Source organism: Leishmania martiniquensis, chromosome 36 (assembly GCF_017916325.1).
Source record: "Leishmania martiniquensis isolate LSCM1 chromosome 36, whole genome shotgun sequence".
In the NCBI taxonomy this organism is placed as follows: domain Eukaryota; phylum Euglenozoa; class Kinetoplastea; order Trypanosomatida; family Trypanosomatidae; genus Leishmania; species Leishmania martiniquensis.
This window is the reverse complement of record NC_090171.1, coordinates 122,689-147,500: the sequence shown is the minus strand read 5'-3', so window position 1 is coordinate 147,500 and position 24,812 is coordinate 122,689. Positions and strand designations below refer to the sequence as shown.

The following is a 24,812-nucleotide window of genomic DNA, read 5'->3' as shown; positions in this document are numbered from 1 at the left end:
GGCCGCCGTGCAAACCCCCTCTTGAGCTCGTCCACCACCATAAGCAAGCTGCCGACGTCGAGCTCGCGCCTCAACTGGGTCGACCCCAAGCAGCTGTCGCGGCCGGACGCTTCTATCCCCAGCGGCACGGCGCAAACTTCCTTCTCGAGCAACCTCACCTCGCTCGAGACACAGCAGCCACCGTCGTCACTGCAGCAGCCGCAGCAGAGTCGCCAGGCACCCGTCGTCAGCCCACCTGCCGCGGCAGCAGTACCACAGGCATCATCCTCTTTGTACACGCCAGCGGACGCCGTTGTTCCGCCGTACCGCCGAATGCCACCCGAGTCATCAAGCCGGCAACCCCTTAGTCGAACGGGAACTGGAGTGTCCGCCGCCGCTGCCAGCCGCGCACCTCCAGTCTCCAGTAGCACCGCCGAGGCGCCGGTGCGAAGGCCGGCCCGTGAGGGGACGCTGCCACCTGCTCAGAGCAGCACCATGGCAGCAAATAGTAACCACGACGACGCACAGGGGCGCGCCGCCACGAGAACTACGGCTGTGGAGGATAAACAGGAGGTGAGAGCCACCGACAGCGGCGCCGGCGCAACCTATCGCGAGCTCAGCGCAGCCGCCAATCCCGCAGGTGGGCCTGGTGGAGTGGCTCGCTCCCGTGAAGGCGAGGCAAACTTGCCTCCCGAGTCCAACGACGACTCGCTTAGCGATGGTTACGGGAGCTATGAGTCTCGCATGTACATGAAGAGTTTAGGTCTGCTTTAGATGCCAGGCTGCTGTGCGCGGCTTTGTATTGGGGGAGGGGGAACGAATCGTAGTGAAGCTCTCTTCCGTCCCCCTCTACAGGCGCTTTCCGCAACCTCCTTGTAGCCCCTTCATGCCAATGCTCGAAGTCACCGACGAGGAGCTGTCCCGTTCGTGCACTGCCGTTTTTTTCCCCTTCCCCCGTTCCCCCGTTTGCTTGCTTTACGTGTAGCCGTCACTGGGGCGACGCTCGCCGTGACGATGCCGTGTACCACTACAGTTGCTAATCTGTTTCAAGGTCTTATTGTCTGCGGGATTGCATGCGTTCGTGCGCCCCTTTGGCGGAGGAGATGAGGTGTGGTGCGTGCTTTCCACTCGGGATGCCGCCACTGCTCAAATTGTTTGGGGGCCCATAGCCCTCTTTTTCGTACTAGCTCGTCTCCTCTCCGTCCCCTCTGTGCATCTGGAGGGGGGGCGTGGCGTCTCCGTATTGTGCTCGCACGCTTGTCAGCATTGCCGCGATGCACAGCTGAGGCACGGAGAGCGTACTGCACTCGAAAAGGCAACGAATGCATTGCGGGGGGATTTCTGAAAGGAAGGGCGCATCGCCGTTCTCACTCTCTCCCCTTTCCGCTCTTCTTTGCCTTTTCCTTCTCGTGTCGCGTCGCCTTTATGCGATCAAAGCGTGCCAGTCTCGGGGCGCTGGGCAGCAGCGATGGAGCGCAGTCGGAGGCGGGGGGATGTGGAGGAGGAGGGAGAGAGTTGATCGTAGCGGTGGTTCTTCTTTAGGTTTCAAACAAGGTGACACACCCCGCTGGGGTGTGTCACTGCCACATGCCCCCCTCCCCCCACATACTTGGCGTTTTTCTCGCATTGTGGTGCCTGTGTTGCGATGGGATCACTTTATACATGGCGTTTCAACGACTTGCACGCACGCGCTGCTGCGCCGTTGACTGGCATCGCCCCCCTTTCAGCCCTCGCCTCCTCCACTGTTTCTCCGTCTCCCAACTTCCTTCTTGTCGTCTTCGTACAGTTTCGTCTTGTCGCGCTTTCTTCATTTTGGCCTTTTCTTTTCCGTTTCAGTTCTTCACGCACGCGCACATCACTATTAGAGAGGTGCTCTTTACTCCCCCTTCCCCAAACCGTTTCTACCGGCGGCTGCGTGTTTTCCCCCTCTCTCTACCGCCCCTTCTGAGTGTGCGCATCAGTCTTTCCACGACCACTATGCGGTACACACTGCTCTCTTTTTCACTTCGGCTGCCGTTCGACAGGCGCGCCTCTTCTGTGGCACTGGTAGCCTCACGCGTGTCTGTCTGCGCGGGTGCGCGCATGCCTGTAATGTACTAGATTCCTCGATCGAGCATTCAGGAGCAACACCAACAAAAAAAGGGAGAGGGACGAGGGGCAGACACCCTTCACCCTAACGCTCTATCTCATCTACCCGAAAGGTGAACTCAGTGCCAGTGAAGCGCTGCGCTTTTCGTTGCCGTCATTCACAGCACTCTCCACGAGCCCGTTCAGTGGTCTGAGAATAGGGGCTGTGTGCATGTATTTGCGTAGGTGTGTATCGACTCGAAGGGAGGACAACGTGGGCAATTTTGCGAATGGTGTCGCGAGGGGCAAGAGGGCGATTGTGGTGCAAGGCCTTTTCTCTCTTTCTCACTCGTGTCTCTTGGCGTTTCCGCGGTGCACTACTCGGCCGTTGCATCTGCTCCTCTGCATCCTCTTCATCCTTGCGAGGCATTTTTGGGTGCATCGGCGGACATGCTGTGCAAGGCGGCGCTGCGGAGAAGCCTTTTTCCCATGTGGTGTTCGTGGCGCGCGCGGAGCTTCCCACTCGTTCGTGTGCACCTTCCTCTTGTGCTTCTCTCCTCTCGTGCGTGCTCCCGCGCCTCTGCTCACGGGACTGCAGGAATCCTTGAAGGGTGCGTCACAGCCGATCTCCATCCAAACGGCCGCGTGCGCTTCCACAGCAGTCACGTTCCCTCGCTGTCGCCAACATATATACGAAAGTCCGACGCACAGCGTTGCTCGCGTCGTACCCTCGTCGCGTACCTCCCACCCCTCAGCGCGAAGTGTCCCCGTTACCTGCGTCGCACAGAGGAGCCCAGCAGGCTGTCGCTCAGGAGGGTACGGCTTTTCTTCTTCCCTCTTTGTCCTCCCAGCCGCTCTTTTGTCTGGACTCGCGGCACATTCGTTCGTGGTGGAAGCGCTTCGATTCTGTAGCCCTGAACTTTCAGGCCGTGCCGATCCAACGAGAAGTTGCTGCAGCGCCGCCAAAGCTCCGCACCCATTGGTAGGATGCGCCGCCTTTTCGCCTGCCAGCCCACTGTACCTTTTGTGGTTACCCGCGCCATCGCCACAAATTCGTTTGTTTCTTCAATAGAGCAGGTGCAACAGCAGCTGCAGACGGCACAGGACCGACGGACGGAGCTGCTTCGCTACGGGCGACAGCTGTACGAGGTAGAGGTGCTAGAAGACCTCAAGACCGCCTACACGCCCGCCAACGCAAGCAAAATATGCTACGTCGCCTCACTACTACGCATTGACACGACGAAGGGTCAGCCCTTCACTGCCGTGTTGGAGGCCTGTATGACCGCGGAGGGCGAGCAGAGCATGGACGTGGCGTCGCTAGCCCGCATTGTCCACAGCTGCCTGGTTCTTCGCAGTGGGCAGCTCCACGAGGTGCTCTTCACGTTCATTCCGTTTCTGCGCAAAAAGGCGGGGACGATGGACGCTGTGACGACGGCGGTGCTCATCAATGCCTACGGTCGATCAGAGGTGCACCACCCTGGGCTTTACAAGGCCTTGTGCGACAACGGCGCCACGGCGCTCAAGGATCCTCGTGTGGCACTTGCGCACATCGCAAACGTGGCCTATGCCGTTTCTCGCGTCAAGTTCCTGCACCCTGCTCTAATGTTGACCCTTAGAGACCACGCTCTGCGCAAGGCGGCGGAGGCGTCACCGATCATTAGCCTCACCATCCTAGAAGCATTCACGGAGCTACATCAGATTGACGAGGACCTCTTCAGCGCCTACGAGCAGCGGCTGCTGGGGCAGCTGAATGAGCTTCAAGCGCCTCTCATGGCCTCTCTGGTCTCGTGCGTGGTGCGCGCGGGGCGTGGAAAGGCGGAGGTCATGGAAAGCCTTGGCGCCAGGACAGTTGCCCTTGCTGATACCTTCGACGCCGCGTCCATCGCGAAGGTCACCAATGCCTACTACGAGGCGGATGTTGCCTCCGAGGATGTGCTTGGCGCCCTGGCAGAGCGCGCCTGCAAAGTGGCAGCCGACTTTCGCGCCGACGAGATCGCTACCGTCTTGAATGCGCTGAGCGCCTTTGACCTCTTCGACGCAGAACTCTTTCCGCTGCTCGCGTCCCGCCTCGTTGCGCTACACAGGCAGGGTGGGTATGTGAGCGTGGTGGACGCTGCGAGCATTCTCAGCAGCTTCGCTGCCGTGCAGGAGCGCAACGACGAGCTCATCTTTGTGTGCACGCAGCTGTTCGCGGCGTACCCGGGTGTGGCGATGGCTCCTTCTGCGCGGGTGAACGCACTGTGGGCATGCGCGTCGTTGAACGTGCATAATGAGGCTCAGACCAGGATGCTGGAGGAGCTGCGGGCGACGCCGTCGCTCATGATGTGGGAATCGAAGACCGACATGCTTCCAAAGGTCAAGGCGACGCTGGAGGAGCGCCGGCAGTTTTTGGCGAAGGTGTACGGCATTACTATTCCCTCTCCAGGCTCCTGTTAGCGGGCAATGAGGGGAAAGGGGCCAGCGTGACAAGTGGCAACGACGCACTCAGCAGAGCGTCGTCGGAGACGTGGGCGGTACGGCGAGAGAGCGCGATACAGGACGGGCTCTTTGATCTCACACTCCTCGTGGTGCGGCCACTGCCTCTTTCTCTCTCTCTATCGATTTCGCCACTGCGTAATGGAGTTCTGTACACGCGCACGGTGCTGCCGAAGTAGATGGAAGATCGACACTGGCAGGTGATGAGGCCGGCGGGCACAGGAATATTCGAGACAACAGCTTAACTCTTTTCTTGTCTTTCTTCTCTGTCGCTGTGGTGGCGCGAGGCAGGGACACAGCAGAACGTGTTCGCGTGTGCTTTTGTGTGTACCTACGTGGCCATTGCGGTGTGTACTAGGTGCAACACAGGCCAGCAAGAATGGGCATGGCGCCCCGAGCCAGTGGGTTGAAGCACAGGACACCATGCCCACCTTCTCCCCCCCTACGCACACGAGCATGCCCGTGCCTGCTGGAGCTGAAAAAACGGCTTCTTATTTACCGCCTCCGCTGCCCAGCGGTCGTGACCCATTGCCGATGCTGCTATCGCGGCACTTTTGGTTTCCTGTGCTCCGCTTTTCGTTTTTGTCTGTGTGCGGCCCCCCTCTCTGAAAAAGCTCCTCTTTTACGCAGTGCCGCTCAGCTTCCCCGTTGGCGCCTTCCTCTTCAACTCGCCAGCCCCCCCCGCGGGGCACGCGCCTGTCCACTCGCGGATGCGCATGCGAAAGCGCTCACGAGGAAAAACAGGGTGCTCTTCTTGAGTAGGCCCAAAGGAGAAGAGGGGCGAGGGATGTGGCACGTGCGAGAGGCACTCGCGCATGAGGAACTGCCGATACGATTGGATGAGTGCTGCGAACAGGTGGTTAGGAGGGAACGCGGGTGGGGCTGCTGTAGGCAAACAGAGGCCTCACGCCTCAGCTGCTCTCCTTTGGTCCGCCCTTATTCGTCTTTGGACTCGCGCGTGGGTTTTGGCTATGCCAACTCTTCACACACACATATATATATATACACACATGCACATGACAGAGTACTCAGTGGGCGATGCCACGTTTGCGGCGTGGCGCACGCCAGTGTCGGCGCGGGAGCGGGGGCGCTCCACCAACGCTCGCGAATGCAGGTGAGGGAGGGCTGTGTGGGCGTCAAAGAGGACGTGGGCGGAGGTAGTGGGGAAGACTGTCTTCACGACACCTGTACAGGCGCTTGTTGGAATGTGTGTGTGTGTACGCCAGCGTGACAGGCTTCTGCTCCCCTTCGGCGAGTTTCCTTGCTCTTTTCTGCGTGTGTGGGTGCCCCCTTTTTACACCCTCTCGCTCACTCTGAATCCCCCCTTTCCTCCCCTCACCCCCCGCTCCCCCCCACTTGGTACTCGCTGACGCTGCTGTGGGTGCTGCGCCATGTGGCCTTCCCTGTCCACTCCTCTTCGCGTGCTATGCGATTCTCAGCGTGGGTGACTGAAGCGCACCGGCACGTTGAGAAGCAGAAAAGGAGCCGAGTCACCTCTTCGGCGTTTGGCTTTGCAGCAGCGGCGGCGACGGCGACGGCGACGGCGTTCCGAAACAGCTGCAGCTGTGTATGCCCCTGGACAGAGACACCAAGACAAATACCTGAGGTTTTTTCTTTTTTACACCCGTCTCCAAATTGTGGTCATCCAGTGAGTGGCATCCATCCGCACGACCATTGGGTACTCCTCTTCCTCTAACGCGTGGACCTCACGTGCGGGTAAGAAGTCAGCTGCACGGATACACTTCAGCATGTGCGTGTCGTTTCTCGGTCATTCTCATGCGGGACACAGGCACAAACGCACACACACAAAGGAGCGGCTACCTTTCGGGATAGGGAAGCCGACTGTTTGCGCGCGTGTGTATTGCCCGCCCTGGCGAGCACAGGCGTCTTTCACGCGATGGCTATCTTGTGCTTCACTGGCCCTCCCCACTTTCTTAGCACCTATTCCCCTTTACTTACGCGTATCTTGCTCCGCTCGCAATATCCCCCGCTCATCACCTCACACGCAGTTCGCAACGCGGCTTGTCAAGTGGTAGGCGCTTCCTTGGGGTTGCCATATTCTCTACTTGCTTACGTGGCGTGCCGCCCCCCCAAAAAATCAAGTTACGCGTCGCGGAGGATACCCATGTATCGTCAGAGCATTCCAGGGCTCGCACTCGCGGCTGCACTGGCGGAGATCCAACCGGCGCTCACAGCGCGCCAGGAGGAGGAGATATGGAGCGTTTTCGATGCGGCCATGCAGGCTGCAGTTGCTGATGCGCCTCTCATGTCTCGCATTTCTGTGCATACTCCACCGCCCGCCTCCGCCGACGGAGGCGGATACGTTGCGGTGACGCCGGTCGCTTCAGAACTGTACGTTCCAGCTGATGCGGAGGAGGGATGTGGAGCTGATGGCGCGGAGGGGATCGGTGGAAAGTCCAGTTCCGCATCGCAGAGTTATGGGGCGCTGTTGGACGACAGTGACATCGCCTTTCCTGTCTACCGTTTGGTGGATGATGAGTGGACGTTGCTACTGAAAGACCCGACGGTTGAGGTGCGCAACGAGCTGGGCGTATCCGAGAAGATCCAGCTGGACTACCTGAGAGTACGTCTCAAGGACATCGGTGCCCGGTCCGGCGCCACACAGGCGAAGCAGTCCCGTGCCCTTCTGAAGCGTCGCACATGAAACGTTTGCCACTGCGCGCCCTGATGAAGTGAGGGAGCGCACGGCGCATTTGTGGCTTGGCGGCAGGAGAGGCGAAAGGGACTGTGCTGACTTCGCTGCCATGCAGGCTCTGCTTGCATGGCGGAGGTGGGGGGGGAGGGCGTGCGACACGGCGTATTGCAAGGAGCCCTCATCCACCTTGCTCGCGTACCTATTGCTCTCTCTCTCTTGGGCTGTCGCTGTCGCTACTGCTGCCATTGCTATGCCTGCCGGTACGAGCTTCGTCGTGATGCAGATGCTTGGGGTAGTAAAAAAAAATGCTGGATCGTGCCGCAATGGAGTGCGCTGCTTCCTGTGGCAGCTGGTGTGTGTGTGTGCGTGTGCTCCACCGTCTGTGCCTGTGCTTATACGCTGCAGAGCAACGACCGGGGTGCTCTTGATGCCAAGGAGAAATACGATGAACATGCTTGAGTGGTGGAGGGCATGTGTAGAGGCGTGCTGTGCGCGCACCCTTGCTTCTGTCGGAGGTGAAGAGGGTACGGAAGAGATGGTGAGCGAGCTAGGCACGGTGGAGTGAAGGCGAAGCAAAGAGAGGGAAGTTTTCCTGTTGCGAGTGTCAGCTCTTTTCCTCCTTAGAGATAGTGGCTTCACATGCCATTACGCACAGCTCTTGAATGATGCGGGGGCATTTCTTAGATGCAGGCGAGCTTGACAAAAGAGCGTGGGCAAAGGTCGCTGTGCACGCTGCTCGTGATGACCCTTTCGAGTCCCGCTCCCTCTTTGTTTTTCTTTGCTGTGAGTGCGACTCAGAGCTGCCGGGGGTCTGCTGTCCTTCCCTCCCTCTTCTATCTCTTGTCATGATGCACTTACGGAGATGAGGCCTAGACAAGGGTGGAGGTGGCTCACGTACACGCGCCTCACTTCCTCTTCCTCTTCTGTCATCGACTGTGCATACCAACTCGCGCATTAATATCCTCCTCGCCACAGACACCACACACACACACACACACTGACGCACTCGCTTCAGCAGTTTGCAAAAGGACAGCGTAGAAATCAATCGCCAACGTAAAGTGACGTACGAGCAGCTGCATCACTTCAGCTGTAGCCAGCCCTCCCCTCCCTCGTTACTTCCCTCCAGTACTACTGGATCCTCGCGTCTCACACACGTGATTAACTGACTGCGCTGACTTGTGTGGTTGCAGGAGCGGATATTGCATGCAAGAGCGTCGTCTGGACCAACTTGAGCCGCGGTAGGCCCAAAGCAAACGCGAAACAGTGAACGACTCAGAACGTTTAGGGTACACCGACTGCGCAGCGGAGGGAGGGAGGGAGGGAGGCATGGGGAGAGGAACTCGGGGGCATATTTCATTTGCCGTGCCCTCATCTACTTCTCTTTCTACACTGTGCGTGCGTGCGTCTCTCTCTCTCTTGAACTTCACCTATTTTTTCTTTTTTACACCACACGTACAAGCATACGCACATACGCGCACCATTTCGCACCCTCATACACACCGTGGAGAGGGACGGGGCACCGTCCTCCTCCTTGGCTGCCTTCCTCGCGTGCGCGTCCCCCTGCGTCCATCCGCATCCCTGGCCGCTCGCTTCTTTGCCTAAACTTCCTCTCTAGACCCCCTTTTTTCTCCTTGAGAGCGCCGACAGCAGACCTTTGCTTCTCTGCAACGGCGCCAACACCGCCTCTTTCGCGCCCGTTCGGCACGGCTCCTTTTCTGCTGTTCGCTCCTGTAGCGGATTTTTCGTTGCCGTGCGCGCTCTCCAATTCTCATCGCATCCGCCTTCCCCTCTCCCCCCGCCGTCGCACGCGTCGCCTTACGAGCCACTTTGAGTGTGGTGGACCGGCCCTCATTTCTCTACACACACGTGCCAGTCGGTGATGATGCAGTGCTGATCATCTGCTTTCTTCCGTTCCTGCGTGTGTGCATGTGCGTGTGCGTGTGTGCGTCTATGTGTGTTTTCTGCGACCCACTGTTTCGCTCTCCTGTTTCTTCTGCGCTACCGATAAGCGGCTCGGCATTCGCCGCGTGTCTGCACGCGCTCTCTTTTTTCTTTTTGTCGCTGTTGCTACTCACCACGTTCCCTCTCGTCAGCACCGGTCGCGAGGGCCCACCCTTACGCTGCGCTTCCGCTTATCCATATAAGCACACGAACACACACACACACACTTGCTATTTCATTCAACCGCCTCTACCAAGATGGTGAGTGGGGATGAGCCAAACCTCAGTGAAACGAGCCCCATACTGCCACGTGGAGCCCGGCTGCGCCCGGCGTACTCGCATGGCATCTTCAACGACGCAGATGCAAATCACGTGAGCAGAAGCGACATGCGACGGGCCCACAGTGTACCGGTGTACACGCGGCGCGACCGAATCCTGATGGCGTTCTCACCCATGTTGCTGGAGCGGTACTACATGGCTGAGGGCGGCGGCGTGATTTCGAGCGCGTTTAATCTTGCCTCGGCCACTTTTGGCGCCGGTGTGCTCGCACTGCCGTATGCGATGCTGCACTGCGGGACGCTCATCGGCACCGTCCTTCTCATTCTCGTCTGCTGCCTCACCGTCTACAGCGTGTGTCTACTGGCGAAGGTTAGTGCCTTGACGAAACTCATGACATATGAGGAGGTCGCCATGGGCTTGGTCGGGCCCATCACGGAGAAGCTAACAGCCGCGATGATCGTCGTCTTCTGCTGGGGCTCGGCTGTTATGTACATCGTGATGATGGGCGACTTCATTGTGCCGCTCTTTCAAGCGGTTGGGTTGTCCGACAAGGTGGACCGTCGCACGGCCATGGTGCTGTTCTGGGCTGTTGTCATGCTTCCCTTGTCGCTCGCTCGCAGGATCCACACGCTGCGCTACGCCTCCGTCATTGGCGCCTTTTCTACCCTCCTGCTCGCTGGCGCCGTCGTGGAGCGCTTTCTGCAGGAGAGCGGGAAGTACACGAGTGGCTCGAGGCTTGACGCTGTCATTCATACCGCCTTGAGTGTGCCCCTAGCTCGCTGGGACTCGGGGACCGTCGGGTCGCTGACGACACTCGTGTTCAGCTACTGCTGTCAGCCGGTGGCGCAGACGATCTATGAGGAGCTCAAAGACCGCTCAGTGGAGCGAATGCGACGGTGCACAGCGTACTCCATGGCAGCCGTCACCGTCATTTACACGGTTACCGGTGTCTTTGGTGCCATGAGCTTCGGCGACGTGGTGAGCCAAAACGTGCTGGTGAATTTTTCGAACCACCTCGACTCGAGCACCGCGCTAATCGCGTACCTCGGCATGGTTGTCTCCCTCACGATGGCGTTTCCTTTAACAATCTTTCCAACGCGTGACTCGGTGGTCATGGCAATGGGCTACCGCGCCGAGGAGAATCCGGTGCCGGAGTTTATGTCCAGCGCCACCGCCGGCCTCCTCGCCCTGCTGGCGCTGATCATCGGAATCGCTTTGCCAAACATCCACATTCTCTTCGACTTGCTTGGTGGCATCTGCGGCGGGTCCCTCTCCTTCTTACTCCCCGCTCTCTTCGCGCTGCGCTCCGGCTACTGGACGACGGAAGTGGTGGGGTGGGGACATGTGATTATGACGTGGGTGACGCTCGCCTTCGGCGTTTTGATGTGCTGCTTGGGCACGTTCAATGTGGTGAAGCTGAACTTCTTTCAGGTTGGGCTGGCGCACGTGCCCGGCGCGGGTGGAGGGCCGCTCAGACTGCGCGAGGCGTGACGTGGCCGCATAGCATTGCCGCGACGGTTTCCCTCTCTCTGCGTATGGCTGGTGCGGTGCGACTCCCGCGTTCCCTTACTTACTCGCCTTCTCTCTGCTTGTGTTGGTTGCGTTTGTTTCCGTCCCTCTCATGCAGTTGCTTTGCCCCCCCTCCCCCTCCCTCTTTCTCCTGCTCCCCAACACCTGATGCGCACGGGTGCGCTTTCTCCCTCGACCCGCCATTGGTGCCACTCGGTGGTGGCGGCGCCTTCTCTCGGCTGCGCCACCTTGCGCTGCATTTAGGAGTGTCCTGCCCCTCCCTTTCTTCTCTTCATGTGCACGCAGCTCTGGGCGTGTGCACATGGGGAGTGAGGATGCTCCAAGATTTTGTGTGCGTGTGTATGGCGAGTACCACCCCTTGGTTTTAGGGGGGAGGCAAACGGGCTGCAGAGGAGGAACGAGGTGAGGCAGCGCACAGAACACCCCGGCCCTCTTCGACCATGGCTGACAGAGAATGGAGGGCAGAGGGAGAGGTAGAGGGGATATCTGATGCGCAATGTGCGAGTATACGCACTAAACAGAAGACATCTCGAACGCTCTTGAGAGCGAGCGGCGCAGCTGGCCCAAGAAAAGAGGCGGTTCGGCGGTGTTACGAACTGCTCATGTGGCCGCTGAAGTTGCGATAGCGCTGCTACTGTGACGAAATCGCTAGCAGACCTACCCTTTCATGCCGAGGGCGACATGATATGTGCGCTCAAGAGAACTGGGGGTGGGGCTTTCCTGGCCAGTCGGCGTGAGGTCTCTCCTTTGCACGAACGCACATGTGGTGGTGTGGCTTATCCTGCCTTTCTCAGCCATTATTCACCCCTCCTCTCGGGCACGGGACGGGTGCGCTCCGCTTTCTCGTGCTCTCGCTCGCGCACGTGCACGCGCTCCTCGGCGCACACTCTGCCCCCTCCCCCTCCCTTGCGCTTGCTGAGCTTCTCACCACGTCGTTTCTTCCGGTACGAAGCTCATCGGCCGGCGCAGACCTCGCCAACAGGGCAAGAGGCTTGCTGCTTGCACGCGAATCTCATATCATCCGCAACACGAGTGCGGTTTTGTGGCCTCAGGTGCTGACCTATTCTGTGCTTCTCGTGATCACCAGAGAAAGGCTAGTGGGCGGCGTTAGACAATGTATAGTGACGGTGAGCGCAAGACTGTGTCGGAGCTGCAGCGGGAGGCCGAGGCGACGCGCAGAGAGATCATTGAGGAGGCGCAACGACTGGAGCGCATTAAGAAGGCAACCGCCAAGACGCAGTTCTCCATCGACCAACTCTTTCGCTTCTTTGCGCGCGAGGTGGAGACGGAGGAGGAGAAGAAGATGCTGGTCGACCTCCTCGTCTCAAATCCGCCAGATCTGCATATCGAGAGAGCTCCGGTGCTGCCCGTCATCGTCGCCATCGCGAATGGCCGCATGACCAACGCGCGCCGTATCTACACCACGGACAACTCTCTTTTGGACGACTCGACCTTCATATTTCTTGTTCACACACTGCGCTTCTCGCCTCAAGCTTGCCAAATCGACTTCCTCGATATTAGCGGGACGCGTGTGACGGAGCGCGGCATGTGCTTTGCGTTGGAGATGATGATTGAGCGCAACACCCCTTTCACCCTAATAGCGAAGCGCCTCCCGATCCCATCGTCGGAGTCTGAAGCGGTGCGAGACCGGTACACGTCCCTAATGAACATGTTGCGGGAGAAGAAGCGCTGCTACTTCGTTCAAGAGTGAAATGGAGCGTTTGATGCACACGGGGCATCGCGACATCTGGCGTATTGACGTACGCTGGACGTGCGGACGCTGGCACCCTATTCTGGATGTGCGGCTCTCTCTGCTTTTAAATTTTGCTCTTCCCTCCTCTTTGCGCTGATGCAGGCCGCCAGGAGGCGCCACAACGAATCCATTCCTCCTCGAGCAAGTGAACTTGTTCTGTGCGCGTGTAGTTTCAGGACTTTCTGGGCCTCTTTGCCCTTGCGACTGGCGCCCCACGCTGCACGAGTGCGGCACGCACGCACATACACACAAACACACGCGCGCGAGCTTTTTTTCCGTGCTCGGTGTCCCCCCTTTATGCCCCGCAGCGGGCGAGTCGAGCTCCACTCGATCCTCCCCGCCATTCCACACAGACCCACCAGATGGGGTGCAAGGCAGCCATCGCAGGCACGCGGTACGGCGGCCCGTCACCTCAGCCATCGGTGCACCGCCTCGGACTCAAATCCTGCCCATGCACCCCCAGCTGGCAGGTCGCTTTACACCCGCTGAGGGGGGCTCACCTCCCCCCTTCTCTTCTCACGTCGCCGACAGCGAAGGACAGGGAGAGACAAACCGCAAAGAGAAGAGGAGCTGAAAACTGGCAAACAGAGGGAGAGAGAGAAACGGGGGGGGGGCGAAGAAGCGGCGGAACACGCGCCGAGGACACCCGCGAAGGCGACAGGACACCAAAAGGAGCGCAGGGGAATTCCAACTCACCGCTGGTGTCGCAGGGGAGTGAAACCGCGCAGAAGTGCGGCTGAAATGTGGTTTCATGTCCGCACCCGCTCTTCCATGCTCACAGGGCTATTCGCACTTCCCACATTGCGTTCCTATACCTTTTTCTCTCGGCAAGGGCTCGCCCACACACATACGTACACACACACACACACACAAGCAAGAATATCTTCACCGTGACGCCTCTGCGCCGCTGTGGGAGAGTACCTTCATTATTGACATCTTTGCTTCTACGTGGCCATTTTTTTCGGCGCTCCTCCCCTGTCTGCCCTTTCCCGGAGGTGGCGGATCGTCGGCCTGCAATACGCTTTGTGCTGCCTTTTGTTACCCGGCGCTGTGGTCACGGGCCTCTTCCTCACGTGCGCACACGCGCTACGTTCCAACCCTTTTATTTTCGTGTGCGCGCCGCAGGTGGGGCAGGTGTGCTGAAACGCAATGACGAGTGTGCTGAACCGCAAGTTTGACGTGCTTTGCCATAGCGGGGCATGCCCACCCTACCTCATTGACGTCTTGTCTCTCCTTGTTGCGCACGCCAACGATACGGAGCTATTCAAGACAGAGATACGCCGCAGTGATCGGGCCGAGTGCGACGGTACCCCTGCCGGTGCGGTAAGTCCCCGTGCTGCATCTTCCGCTACCCCAGCGATCCCCCCTGGCGAGGTGGGCGGTGATGCATGCGAGCGGCAGCTGGCAGACTGGCGCACCCAAATCTTGACGAAGCAAGTGAACGACCCCGGTGTCTTGGATGACGTGCTGCGCGCGTCTCACGAAACGGTTCTTGTTGCCGCCGAGCGTAGCCTGCAGACGTACGCCGAAGATTTGAAGCATATCAATGATATTGCCATGGCCACCTCTGCCAAGCAGCTGCGGGCGATGCGAGTGGAGACACAGCAGCAGATGGAAGCTTTTCGTGACCGCGTCTGCGGCAGTGTCGTGGAGCAGACAAAGGAGGAGCTGGAAATGATTCGCAGCGAGCTTGCCGCATCGGTTAGAGCTGATGTGAGCGACATGGTGCAGCAGCTGCATCAAGTGAGCCTTGTGGCCCAGCGGCAGCTCCAAGAGATAACGTCGTCTTACACGGACTTCGTGGCTCAGGCCCACGATGTGCTCACAGTGGCTCCGCTCGCCGATGCCTACGAGGCCGTGAAAACGGTCGAGTACATGCAGGAGCAGGTGGAGTACATGGGTACAACGATGGCCGTCAAGTCAGATGTGGAGACACTGGAGGAGCGGCTGAAGGACTTAGAGGGTATCGTGGCGACTTTAGGGTCGTCTGTTTGGAAACGTAACGCTTCTGCCGTCGCTGCGCCTCCATGCCACGTGCCCGCTGATGCGTCCCCTCGGCCGCTGGCGCAGCAGAACCCCTCGCCAGCCACTCGGAGCGTCTCTCGCGGCAGGTCGACACCCAAGTCCCCCTCGCCGCCGTCGCTTGCGCTGCGGCCGCACTCAGGCAGTGCGAAAGATCGACTGCCCTCGCCATCGCCGGTTTCGTCGCATCCGCCAGCGCGGAAAACACTCACCGAACGTCTCGGGGTCACGGTGAAGGCGGCAGCAGACGGTGTAGCGCTCACCAGCGTGTCTCCCGAGTCACCGGCCGCTACCCACCGGCTCGGCGCGGGTCACATCATCTCTCATGTGGGCCGCACAGCTGTGGTGACACCTGCTGCGTTCGAGGAAGCTCTCCGTGCGAGTGAGGGGCAGACCGTGAGGATCACCACGTTCGACCCCTACAAAGGACGAGTGCGCGTGCTCACAGTGCAGCCGCTTTGATGGTTGGCGTGTGGGAGGCCGGTCGGCTGCTGATCAAAGAACACTATTGATAGGGCGGATGTACGTCTGTTTAAGTGGAGGAAGCGCGGCTGTGCGTGTGCGTGTGAGCGAGGCGGGACGGTAGATTGCTTCGTATGGGCCCTGCGAACCGGCGGCCAGGTGGCGTGCTGTACACTCCTCGAAAAGGAATGACGCAAAGACTGAAGGCGGCGCTTCTGACGGCACAACCGGCGCTTTTCGTTGTCGGCCGCGTTCCTGTCGCCGCATTGAGTGCCTCTCTGCTCTGAAGGGCGTGCAAGACCGCCTCCTGAAGAGTGGTCGTCACTCGAGAGCTTTGCGCGAAGCAAGGCATCGTCTGTCGCTCTGTGTGGGGCCATCCTTGGAGGTGAAGGGGGAGCGTGTGCCAACTGCGATGCGCGCCGCTGCGCTGCAGCGCGCGTCTCTCTTCCTCCTTTCACTCGCCCATCCTTTCTCTTATTGCGGCTCGTTGGACTTCTTCGCTTTCTATCACTTTTGGACGACCTTTTGGTGCGCCCCTGCACGACACACAGACACGAACGCACACACGATCGACGACGGAGACGACGGAGAGCGAGAAGGATTGCCTTAACGTTCTGCTGCGTCTGCCCCCTCTGCTCACACTCCTCTGCTGCTTCGACGGCGGCGAAAATGGACTTTGAGGCGCTTTTGTCGAGGGGCGCGCTGTCCCCGCTGATGAGTGAATTCGCGCTTCATCTCATCGACCGCTCGGATACCGCCTCCCTGATGGCTCGATTGCCACCGCGGAGGATTGCACTGCTCTACCACGCCGCCCTCCTGCGGCGCCCTGTCACAGCGCCAACCAAAGGCGAGTGCTTGTACGAGACGGAGCGCCTGTGCGCGTCGGTGTTGGACGCCTATGGACTTTGTAACGGTGATGTGGAGGAAGGCACCCCAGGAGGACACGTCGCGCGCATGCGGCCTGCTGGTTCAGGGATCGCCAACGATGGCGCTGCAGCGATGGGCATGTGCCCAGCGCTCTGTCGGCGTCTTGCGGAGGTTGAGATGACCCATCCGCTCTTGGAAGAGGCACTAGCAGCAAGAGAGTCGCGGTTGCAGCACCACATCGCGACGCTGCTCGGTGGCGTTTCCCCTTTCTTTTCTGCTTCGCCGATATCACGATCGACTCCGTAATTTGGCAGTGAGGGTGTGTGGCTCCGCTCTGCGAAGCATCACGCAGCGGTAGAGACTCGTTCGACTCGCTATCGTTGCCATTTTACAGGGCTGGCCCCTTCTGCCGTTGCTGCTGCGGCTGAAGGAGGAGGAAGGGGCTGCCCGGCAAAACGCCCATGCCAGTCTTCCCCGTACGACACGTGCCCTGCGAGGTCTTATGTAGGCGCTTCCGTTTAGGTGCTCTCATCTCTGCTCTGTCTCTCTGCTATCTTACAGCTCTGCGGTGGGGATGGCCGCCTTTTTTGTTTATCGGCTATCTCGCCGCCTTCGTCTCGCCCCCCCTTGCGTCGCTTTGGCACGTCTGCATGCTTTTCCTTAGCACACTCCCACCCTCACCCTCTCCCCTAGGCGCCAGTGGCGTCCGTGGCATGAGCAGGAAAGGTGTGCGGAGATGTCACGATAGGAAGCCTGAGAGAGAGGGCGACTGCAACCACTGTCACTCTTCCCTGCTCCTGGGGCCGTCTGTCGTTCTTGCCTGCTTATTCTCACGCCGGCTCACAATGGATGCACAGCACGCATGAAACGGAAGCAAGAAGGGCGAGCATTTTTTTATATATATTTGGAGAAGTGACATTTTTTTTAGTTTGCGCCAATACGCGCTGCGCGTCGTTGGACGTAGGATGGCAACTGCGAAAGGCCCAGTGCTTCGTTACTGACCCTGTGTCACCATCAGGGTGCTCCCACGGCTCCTATCGCTGGCGCATCTCTCTCTCGCTCTTGGCCGGTGCGTTTGCGCCCAGGTGCGCGATGTCCATTATGCCACGGTCTTTGCTCTTCCCTTCCCCCTCTCGTACTTTCCTTTTACTTCTTTCGCAGTCCATCGCTGCATCTGTCTTCCCTTGCCGTCTGTATCGCCTGCCCTCCCCCTTCTGCCTCTCGGTGCTCGACGCTACTTTAGCTGCCTTGGATTATGCGCTTGCCTGCACGCTCGCGAACCCGCTGAACGTGGAAGTGCCTGTGGGTGGTGGTGGTGGGGTGGGGTGTTGTTGGGTGGGAAGACGCCGTGCGCGCTGTATTGTCGCGGCCTCCCCATCTTCTCCGTATTGTGCTCACTCGCTGCTCCTCTTCGTTCAAGGGCTTCTGCCGCCCATCTCTTGTACTCCGTCGCTTCGCAGCACTTTCCACGCTGCCTTCTCTCTTCTTTGTCTCACAACACCGTCTGGTCATGTCGGCAAGCCGTGCCGATTACACAGCTGCTGGCGCAGAGCCCCGCCGAGTGTCGCCAGCGTCCAGCGACTCCTCTTCGAACGTCAGCAGCACCGACTCGGACGAATTCAGCACCAGCGTCTCCGACAGCAGCAGTAGCAGTGGCAGTTTCACCGGCTCTGAGTCCTCCGATAGCGAGTGCGTTTCATCACTGCCGCAGCGCCAGAACGTCGCTGCAACAGGGAGAGCCGTGGCTAAGCAGCAACCGCAGCAGCAGCAGCAGCAGCGGCATGTGCAGCTGAATCCTGAGCTGCGCTTTGAGCGACCAGACAAGGAATACATCCCTCTGCCACCGCTCAAAGACATGCAGGACATGGGAAGGGTACTGTTTCTCTTGAGTACCGACAGGAAGCGGTATCCGGAGGGGCGTCACCGAACACTAGACTACTTCCGCGTGGCGGTGGAGATGTTTGTGACGGAGGTGCGGCAGGAGTACCAACGGCAGTACCAGCTGGCACAGCGCAGTGGACGGGCGATGCAGCGTTTCACGTGGAAAAACTCAGGCGAACTTGCGATTTGCTTTGCCTGCTGCTGCGACAACGTGAAGCTGCTGTACGACAGCCTCCAACCCGGCCCCCTCAAGCCGCTTTGGGACGCCTTCGTTGGCCAGCTCGCGCCGATGCTTATCGTTCAAAGTCGCGTGCCGGAGGCAATGCTGTCGCTGCAAACGTACCACACCAAGTACATGGATTGGGTGAAAGGCGGAACACGCTACGGTGGCGAGCAGTCCACCGCGAATGTTCGCTTTCCCTCCGCCGCGGATCGCCGCGTAAAGGTCGAAACATACCTGCGGAGCGGCGCAGGCTACAAGATCGAGGCGGTGCAAGTGGGATCGGCGTCTGCCGTGCCGGCAGCTGCCTCCGCTGCGGTGACGCCTTGCCCTTCCTCGGGAGCGACTGCGGCTCCGACACAGGCTCCAGAGTCGCGGGCGCCCTTCGCAGGGCGGCTGCCCAGCTCAGGTGCAGTGAAGTTGCCTACAGCCCCTGGCATTGGCGGGCCTCGCCCGCCGGTGAAGCTGCCCATGAAGCAGGTCGGCGGTAGTGCTGCGCACGGCGGCGCGGCGATCGCCGCTGCTCCTCCGCTTGCCTGCACTGGAGTGAAGCAGATGCCGCCGGAGATGCGACATCTCTTTTGGCTGTCGGTGCTGGCGCACGTAAAGGGCGGCGCTGCGGCGGAGGCGTTTCCGGATGAACGATTGGAGGCGCTTCCCGGCCTGCTGCGGCTGTGTGAGATGACGGAACACACGGAGGAGATGCGCATCATGATGGATATACTTGCAGCCTCCAGCAGCAGCGTCCAGGCAGTCTTCGAGCGACTGGGCGGTCTTCTCTCATTCCGTCGGTTCGCCTCCCACTTCATCCAGCGTGAGGAGGCAGAGCCGCTCATGCAACTTGTCGAGCAGCTCGCGCGGTGGCGCATGGGAGCCTGGGGCAGCACTTCTCAGCAAGCGTGGCAGACTGATATGAGCCAACGGCGCACACGAGATCTGATGTGGCTCCGCGCCCTTCCCCTCATTCCAGAGGCGAAACGGGCAACATGGGGTGCTTTGTTGCTAGTGATGGAGCAGCGCTACATATTCAAGGCCCCACGCCCTGAGGAACCCGCCATGAACAATCCACTGAAGCGGCGGCGGCCTGAGGGCGAACCCGGCGACCTTCATGCTTTGCTGAGTGACAACGTCGACATGCAAAGGTGGGTGGTTCCCCGAGTCAATGTGTTCTCTGCTGTTCGCCTACCCGTGGAGCTGCGCGTGCCGCCACTTTGCACAAAGTTGGAGGAGGACACTGTGCGTTTCATCAACTCTAAGCGCGAATACGCCGAGAAGACGCAGGTGGCGTGGCGTGAGCGGCTAGAGAAGATTTTGAGCGCGCAGCCTCGCGCGCCAGGTGCCGATGTGTCCGTGCCTCTCTGGTATGACCCATACGCGCTGCTGCGCGTGGCGTCTCCGCCCTAGTAAGCGAGAGAACAAGGAAAATAGATGACGCAACGGTCAAATCGCGCGGCACCTCTGTTGGCAACGTTTACGTTCGAGTGCGTCTCTGGATCTAGTGCGCCACCGCTCTCACTATAGAAGGAATACCATTTACATGTTTACAGGGGGTGCGCCGCACGAATCATCATCGACGAAGTAAACACCAAAACCGTTCCACGTACACAGCAGGCGCGCGACGAGGAACTCGGGCGTATCTAGAACGCAGTCACGGTCTGAGGTCGAGCTCGCCCGAAGTGATGCGGTCAAGAAGAGCATACTCTGAACGGTGCTCGCCAGTCCCTCAAAGAGGTTTTTTTCTTTAAACGGCGCCACTCCTTCGAAACTGCGGCAGCGCTACACGCACCCGCGTTACAGACACTGTGCTTTTTCTATCTCTCCGCACTTTTTTTTCTAGACCCCGCTCCCCACCTTATCGGCCCCCCGGTGTATTGCATCACCCTTGAACGCCTTTCCTTACAGCCACACCTCTTCTCTACTCATCTAGCACCACCTCTTCACCTCTCCTCAACGGCTATCAGCGTCGAATACACCCCGTCGGTCGGGAAGACCAGAGCTGATAGACACGGTATCAGCACACAACTTTACTTCGCAGTAGAGACCAGCTCGCGGCAAGCCCCTGCACGCCTTTTGGCCATCAGATGCACTAAGCGAGCACCGTGCTCATAGCCGGGAGGTCCTCTCACTGGACTGCTGGAGGGTGATGCTTACCGCGAAGGCTGCCCCTCACTAGTGGAGCGCTTTGCAGAAAATAAGCCCGAGAGTGTGCGACGTGCGCGAGTCGCGACAGCCCGATGAGCCCTCGCCTAAGTGGTGGCGTGGCTCTTCTCTCTTGCGCTCGCTTCTCGGGTTTGGTACGACAGCGTGAGGGGGCGGGTGGTGGGCCTCCCGCTCACTGAAGGAGGAGGAAGTGCGAGTGGCGGTACACATGCGTGTCTGTGTGTGTGTCTCTCTCTTTGTGTGTTAGGTGCTCAGCGGGCCGAGGCATAGACGATGACTGTTTCATTTATGCGCTCTGTTTGAGCTGATTCCCTTCACTGAACGACTCACGTGACCCTTTGCGGTTCATCTCTACTGATCTGCCGTCGTGCCGTGGACGCTGTGTGCGTGTGCCCGCTGGCGCGCCGTGGAGGACTGAGGTAGTCGTGTAGCGGTTGCGCAGTGGCGGTGCGTCTGAAGAGCACGCGCTCGCGCGGCTGAATCGCGGCGTCTCTGGCTGAGCCTTTTTGCCCAAGGCGGCTCCCGCGTAGATGCAGGCTTTCCCCGCTGTTGCCCTCTCCGAGGCCGCGGCGTGCCGGAGTTAGGCTGTAGTGATTCGGCTCTATCCATGCTTTCCGTGACATCATCTCCCATGAGCACAGACAGATACACCATTGTCATAGTTACAATGAACGCTGCGACTCTGCGCGCCCAGCGGCGCAGGAACGGAGGGGGACTCTGCATGGAGTAGTGTGCTGCTCCTCTCCTCTACCTGTTGGAGTGCGGGCTGCTTTGGCGAGGGAAGTTGTGCGTGTGCGCGGACAGGTTAGGGCTCTCTGTGGCGGCTGCGGCGCCTGGCAGCAAGAGCGCGGGGGACCTTTTTGTTGTTGCCGTGGTGCGGAAGATGCTCTTAGGTCCTTGACCGTTAGCCCTCCTGCGCGGTGAAGTTGTTCGGTGGCATCGAGACTTTCTGTGCGCTGGCGTGTGTAGGTATCCGCGTCTGTGGGTATCTGTGTGTGTGTGTGTAACCTGCTGAGGGACACCGTTGCTAGAGTGTGCCTTCTCCCGCGAGGCAGCTGCGTTATGATTCGGCTCTATCCATGCTTTCCGTGACGTCATCTCCCATGAGCACAGACAGATACACCATTGTCATAGTTACAATGAACGCTGCGACTCTGCGCGCCCAGCGGCGCAGGAACGGAGGGGGTGTCTTTCTGTGGACTGCTGGAGGGTGATGCTTACCGCGAAGGCTGCCCCTCACTAGTGGAGCGCTTTGCAGAAAATAAGCCCGAGAGTGTGCGACGTGCGCGAGTCGCGACAGCCCGATGAGCCCTCGCCTAAGTGGTGGCGTGGCTCTTCTCTCTTGCGCTCGCTTCTCGGGTTTGGTACGACAGCGTGAGGGGGCGGGTGGTGGGCCTCCCGCTCACTGAAGGAGGAGGAAGTGCGAGTGGCGGTACACATGCGTGTCTGTGTGTGTGTCTCTCTCTTTGTGTGTTAGGTGCTCAGCGGGCCGAGGCATAGACGATGACTGTTTCATTTATGCGCTCTGTTTGAGCTGATTCCCTTCACTGAACGACTCACGTGACCCTTTGCGGTTCATCTCTACTGATCTGCCGTCGTGCCGTGGACGCTGTGTGCGTGTGCCCGCTGGCGCGCCGTGGAGGACTGAGGTAGTCGTGTAGCGGTTGCGCAGTGGCGGTGCGTCTGAAGAGCACGCGCTCGCGCGGCTGAATCGCGGCGTCTCTGGCTGAGCCTTTTTGCCCAAGGCGGCTCCCGCGTAGATGCAGGCTTTCCCCGCTGTTGCCCTCTCCGAGGCCGCGGCGTGCCGGAGTTAGGCTGTAGTGATTCGGCTCTATCCATGCTTTCCGTGACATCATCTCCCATGAGCACAGACAGATACACCATTGTCATAGTTACAATGAACGCTGCGACTCTGCGCGCCCAGCGGCGCAGGAACGGAGGGGGACTCTGCATGGAGTAGTGTGCTGCTCCTCTCCTCTACCTGTTGGAGTGCGGGCTGCTTTGGCGAGGGAAGTTGTGCGTGTGCGCGGACAGGTTAGGGCTCTCTGTGGCGGCTGCGGCGCCTGGCAGCAAGAGCGCGGGGGACCTTTTTGTTGTTGCCGTGGTGCGGAAGATGCTCTTAGGTCCTTGACCGTTAGCCCTCCTGCGCGGTGAAGTTGTTCGGTGGCATCGAGACTTTCTGTGCGCTGGCGTGTGTAGGTATCCGCGTCTGTGGGTATCTGTGTGTGTGTGTGTAACCTGCTGAGGGACACCGTTGCTAGAGTGTGCCTTCTCCCGCGAGGCAGCTGCGTTATGATTCGGCTCTATCCATGCTTTCCGTGACGTCATCTCCCATGAGCACAGACAGATACACCATTGTCATAGTTACAATGAACGCTGCGACTCTGCGCGCCCAGCGGCGCAGGAACGGAGGGGGTGTCTTTCTGTGGACTGCTGGAGGGTGATGCTTACCGCGAAGGCTGCCCCTCACTAGTGGAGCGCTTTGCAGAAAATAAGCCCGAGAGTGTGCGACGTGCGCGAGTCGCGACAGCCCGATGAGCCCTCGCCTAAGTGGTGGCGTGGCTCTTCTCTCTTGCGCTCGCTTCTCGGGTTTGGTACGACAGCGTGAGGGGGCGGGTGGTGGGCCTCCCGCTCACTGAAGGAGGAGGAAGTGCGAGTGGCGGTACACATGCGTGTCTGTGTGTGTGTCTCTCTCTTTGTGTGTTAGGTGCTCAGCGGGCCGAGGCATAGACGATGACTGTTTCATTTATGCGCTCTGTTTGAGCTGATTCCCTTCACTGAACGACTCACGTGACCCTTTGCGGTTCATCTCTACTGATCTGCCGTCGTGCCGTGGACGCTGTGTGCGTGTGCCCGCTGGCGCGCCGTGGAGGACTGAGGTAGTCGTGTAGCGGTTGCGCAGTGGCGGTGCGTCTGAAGAGCACGCGCTCGCGCGGCTGAATCGCGGCGTCTCTGGCTGAGCCTTTTTGCCCAAGGCGGCTCCCGCGTAGATGCAGGCTTTCCCCGCTGTTGCCCTCTCCGAGGCCGCGGCGTGCCGGAGTTAGGCTGTAGTGATTCGGCTCTATCCATGCTTTCCGTGACATCATCTCCCATGAGCACAGACAGATACACCATTGTCATAGTTACAATGAACGCTGCGACTCTGCGCGCCCAGCGGCGCAGGAACGGAGGGGGACTCTGCATGGAGTAGTGTGCTGCTCCTCTCCTCTACCTGTTGGAGTGCGCGCTGCTGTGAGAGCATAGCTGTCGTCTAGGTAGTGTGGGCTTGCAAAGAAAATTTAAAAAGGGTTAATAACCTAACAAATCTTTGTACGGAACTTTGAGTGATATGTGAAGATTTGTGGTCCTATCTTCTCCAAGTCGTGGACAGGAATCGCGGATTGTTGGCGACGAAGCCGTTATTGTAGATATCAGCGCCACGTCTGCCAGGTCAAGTGGTGGATGTTGTTAATGGGGGCGAGGAATTAGCTGTGCAGCCGATTTAGCGTCCATCATGGACTAAGGGGCGCGCTGAATGTGGGCAGCTGCTTTCTTTGGTGGCTCAACACGCCTCTTTCTCTCACTTTGTGCGCTTTCCCACCGTGCAGGGTGATAAGGCCATTGCCTTCGTCTCCCTAACATGTGCCGTCGCAGACGCTCAACTTCCAGCTGGTCCTTTCTTGTGTACCTCTCTTCGCTCGCCTGCCCATCGCGTATTAGTTCGACCGTGTACGCGCCCTCGCCCACACGTGTTGTGCGAAGCAAAACTTTGCGCGTTTTCAGCTGATACCTTCAATCCAGCACCTCGCCGCACGCCGCAGTCCAAGGGGTTGCGGTTGAATGCGCAACGATCAAGTCAACGGCGCGATCTTCCTTGGGGTGCTAGCACGACATTTTGTACCTCTGCGCACACCGGATTTCGGCGCTTACCTTTTTTCCCGGTCTGTGGCTTTCGCCTCTCCGTTGCCCTTCTTCGATTGCGGTGATAGCAGCCATGGAAGATCACGACGGAGATCTGTCGGAGGTTAATGCGGAGCTGTTGAAGCTAAGCGCGAACCCGGAGGAGTGGCGGGAGCAGCGACGTCGTGCCATGAAAGCAAAAATCTTCGCCAGTGGCGCTAAGGTGGGTGCCTCCTCCACGGCGGAGGCATACGTTCCAACGGTCAGAAGTGCTGGCTCGCCGCCTTCATCCGCTCCGCAGCCCTCTCCTCCCTCTTATGCGGGCCAAGAAGCTCAAGTGTCGCAGCAGGCAGCGGAGTCGTATATTCTTCAGCAGATCCTGTCGCATAAACGTCGCCGCGAGCAGGCGAATAGCCTGCAGGTGAACGTGCCTGCTGGCGCACCTCAGCCGCATCCGCAACAGTCCGTGACGGAGCAGCAGCAGCGCACTTCCTCACAGGGTGAGGGGCTCTCCTTAAAGGAGAAGTTGATGCGTAAGTACAAGAGAGGCTGATGCCCGGGGAAGTGCGCCATCTGTAACGCAATTCCTCATACGCGTGTCTCTGTAGGGCTCTCTACGCCACCGTTGCCATTGCGCAGCAG

General features: G+C 59.4%; 9 protein-coding genes across 9 annotated transcripts in view; all 9 read left to right on the top strand.

Annotated features, from left to right (window-relative positions):
* The window catches only part of LSCM1_00044 (uncharacterized protein), a gene marked incomplete at both ends in the record, with an annotated part of 1,608 nt that extends 855 nt beyond the window's left edge, over positions 1-753 (top strand). The window contains one exon of the mRNA XM_067317703.1: positions 1-753. This exon is cut by the window's left edge and continues 855 nt beyond it. Within this exon, the coding sequence (XP_067173808.1) occupies positions 1-753 (753 nt within the window).
* A 2,280-nt stretch (positions 754-3,033) lies between these two features.
* LSCM1_00043 (uncharacterized protein) lies at positions 3,034-4,482 on the top strand (the record flags this gene model as incomplete). Its single annotated transcript, XM_067317702.1, has 1 exon — positions 3,034-4,482. The coding sequence occupies one exon, from the start codon at positions 3,034-3,036 to the stop codon at positions 4,480-4,482; it is 1,449 nt and encodes a 482-aa protein (XP_067173807.1).
* Positions 4,483-6,418: 1,936 nt separating this feature from the next.
* On the top strand, positions 6,419-7,186 carry LSCM1_00042 (uncharacterized protein; the record flags this gene model as incomplete). Its single annotated transcript, XM_067317701.1, has 1 exon — positions 6,419-7,186. The coding sequence occupies one exon, from the start codon at positions 6,419-6,421 to the stop codon at positions 7,184-7,186; it is 768 nt and encodes a 255-aa protein (XP_067173806.1).
* A 2,189-nt stretch (positions 7,187-9,375) lies between these two features.
* LSCM1_00041 (uncharacterized protein) lies at positions 9,376-10,887 on the top strand (the record flags this gene model as incomplete). Its single annotated transcript, XM_067317700.1, has 1 exon — positions 9,376-10,887. The coding sequence occupies one exon, from the start codon at positions 9,376-9,378 to the stop codon at positions 10,885-10,887; it is 1,512 nt and encodes a 503-aa protein (XP_067173805.1).
* A 1,153-nt stretch (positions 10,888-12,040) lies between these two features.
* Positions 12,041-12,637, top strand: LSCM1_00040 (uncharacterized protein; the record flags this gene model as incomplete). The annotated part of the gene is made up of 1 exon (XM_067317699.1): positions 12,041-12,637. One exon carries the CDS (start codon positions 12,041-12,043, stop codon positions 12,635-12,637), a length of 597 nt encoding a protein of 198 aa, XP_067173804.1.
* A 1,191-nt stretch (positions 12,638-13,828) lies between these two features.
* LSCM1_00039 (uncharacterized protein) lies at positions 13,829-15,163 on the top strand (the record flags this gene model as incomplete). The annotated part of the gene is made up of 1 exon (XM_067317698.1): positions 13,829-15,163. One exon carries the CDS (start codon positions 13,829-13,831, stop codon positions 15,161-15,163), a length of 1,335 nt encoding a protein of 444 aa, XP_067173803.1.
* Positions 15,164-15,832: 669 nt separating this feature from the next.
* On the top strand, positions 15,833-16,336 carry LSCM1_00038 (uncharacterized protein; the record flags this gene model as incomplete). Its single annotated transcript, XM_067317697.1, has 1 exon — positions 15,833-16,336. One exon carries the CDS (start codon positions 15,833-15,835, stop codon positions 16,334-16,336), a length of 504 nt encoding a protein of 167 aa, XP_067173802.1.
* Positions 16,337-17,540: 1,204 nt separating this feature from the next.
* Positions 17,541-19,535, top strand: LSCM1_00037 (uncharacterized protein; the record flags this gene model as incomplete). The annotated part of the gene is made up of 1 exon (XM_067317696.1): positions 17,541-19,535. One exon carries the CDS (start codon positions 17,541-17,543, stop codon positions 19,533-19,535), a length of 1,995 nt encoding a protein of 664 aa, XP_067173801.1.
* A 4,729-nt stretch (positions 19,536-24,264) lies between these two features.
* Positions 24,265-24,723, top strand: LSCM1_00036 (uncharacterized protein; the record flags this gene model as incomplete). Its single annotated transcript, XM_067317695.1, has 1 exon — positions 24,265-24,723. One exon carries the CDS (start codon positions 24,265-24,267, stop codon positions 24,721-24,723), a length of 459 nt encoding a protein of 152 aa, XP_067173800.1.
* Positions 24,724-24,812: the final 89 nt, after the last annotated feature.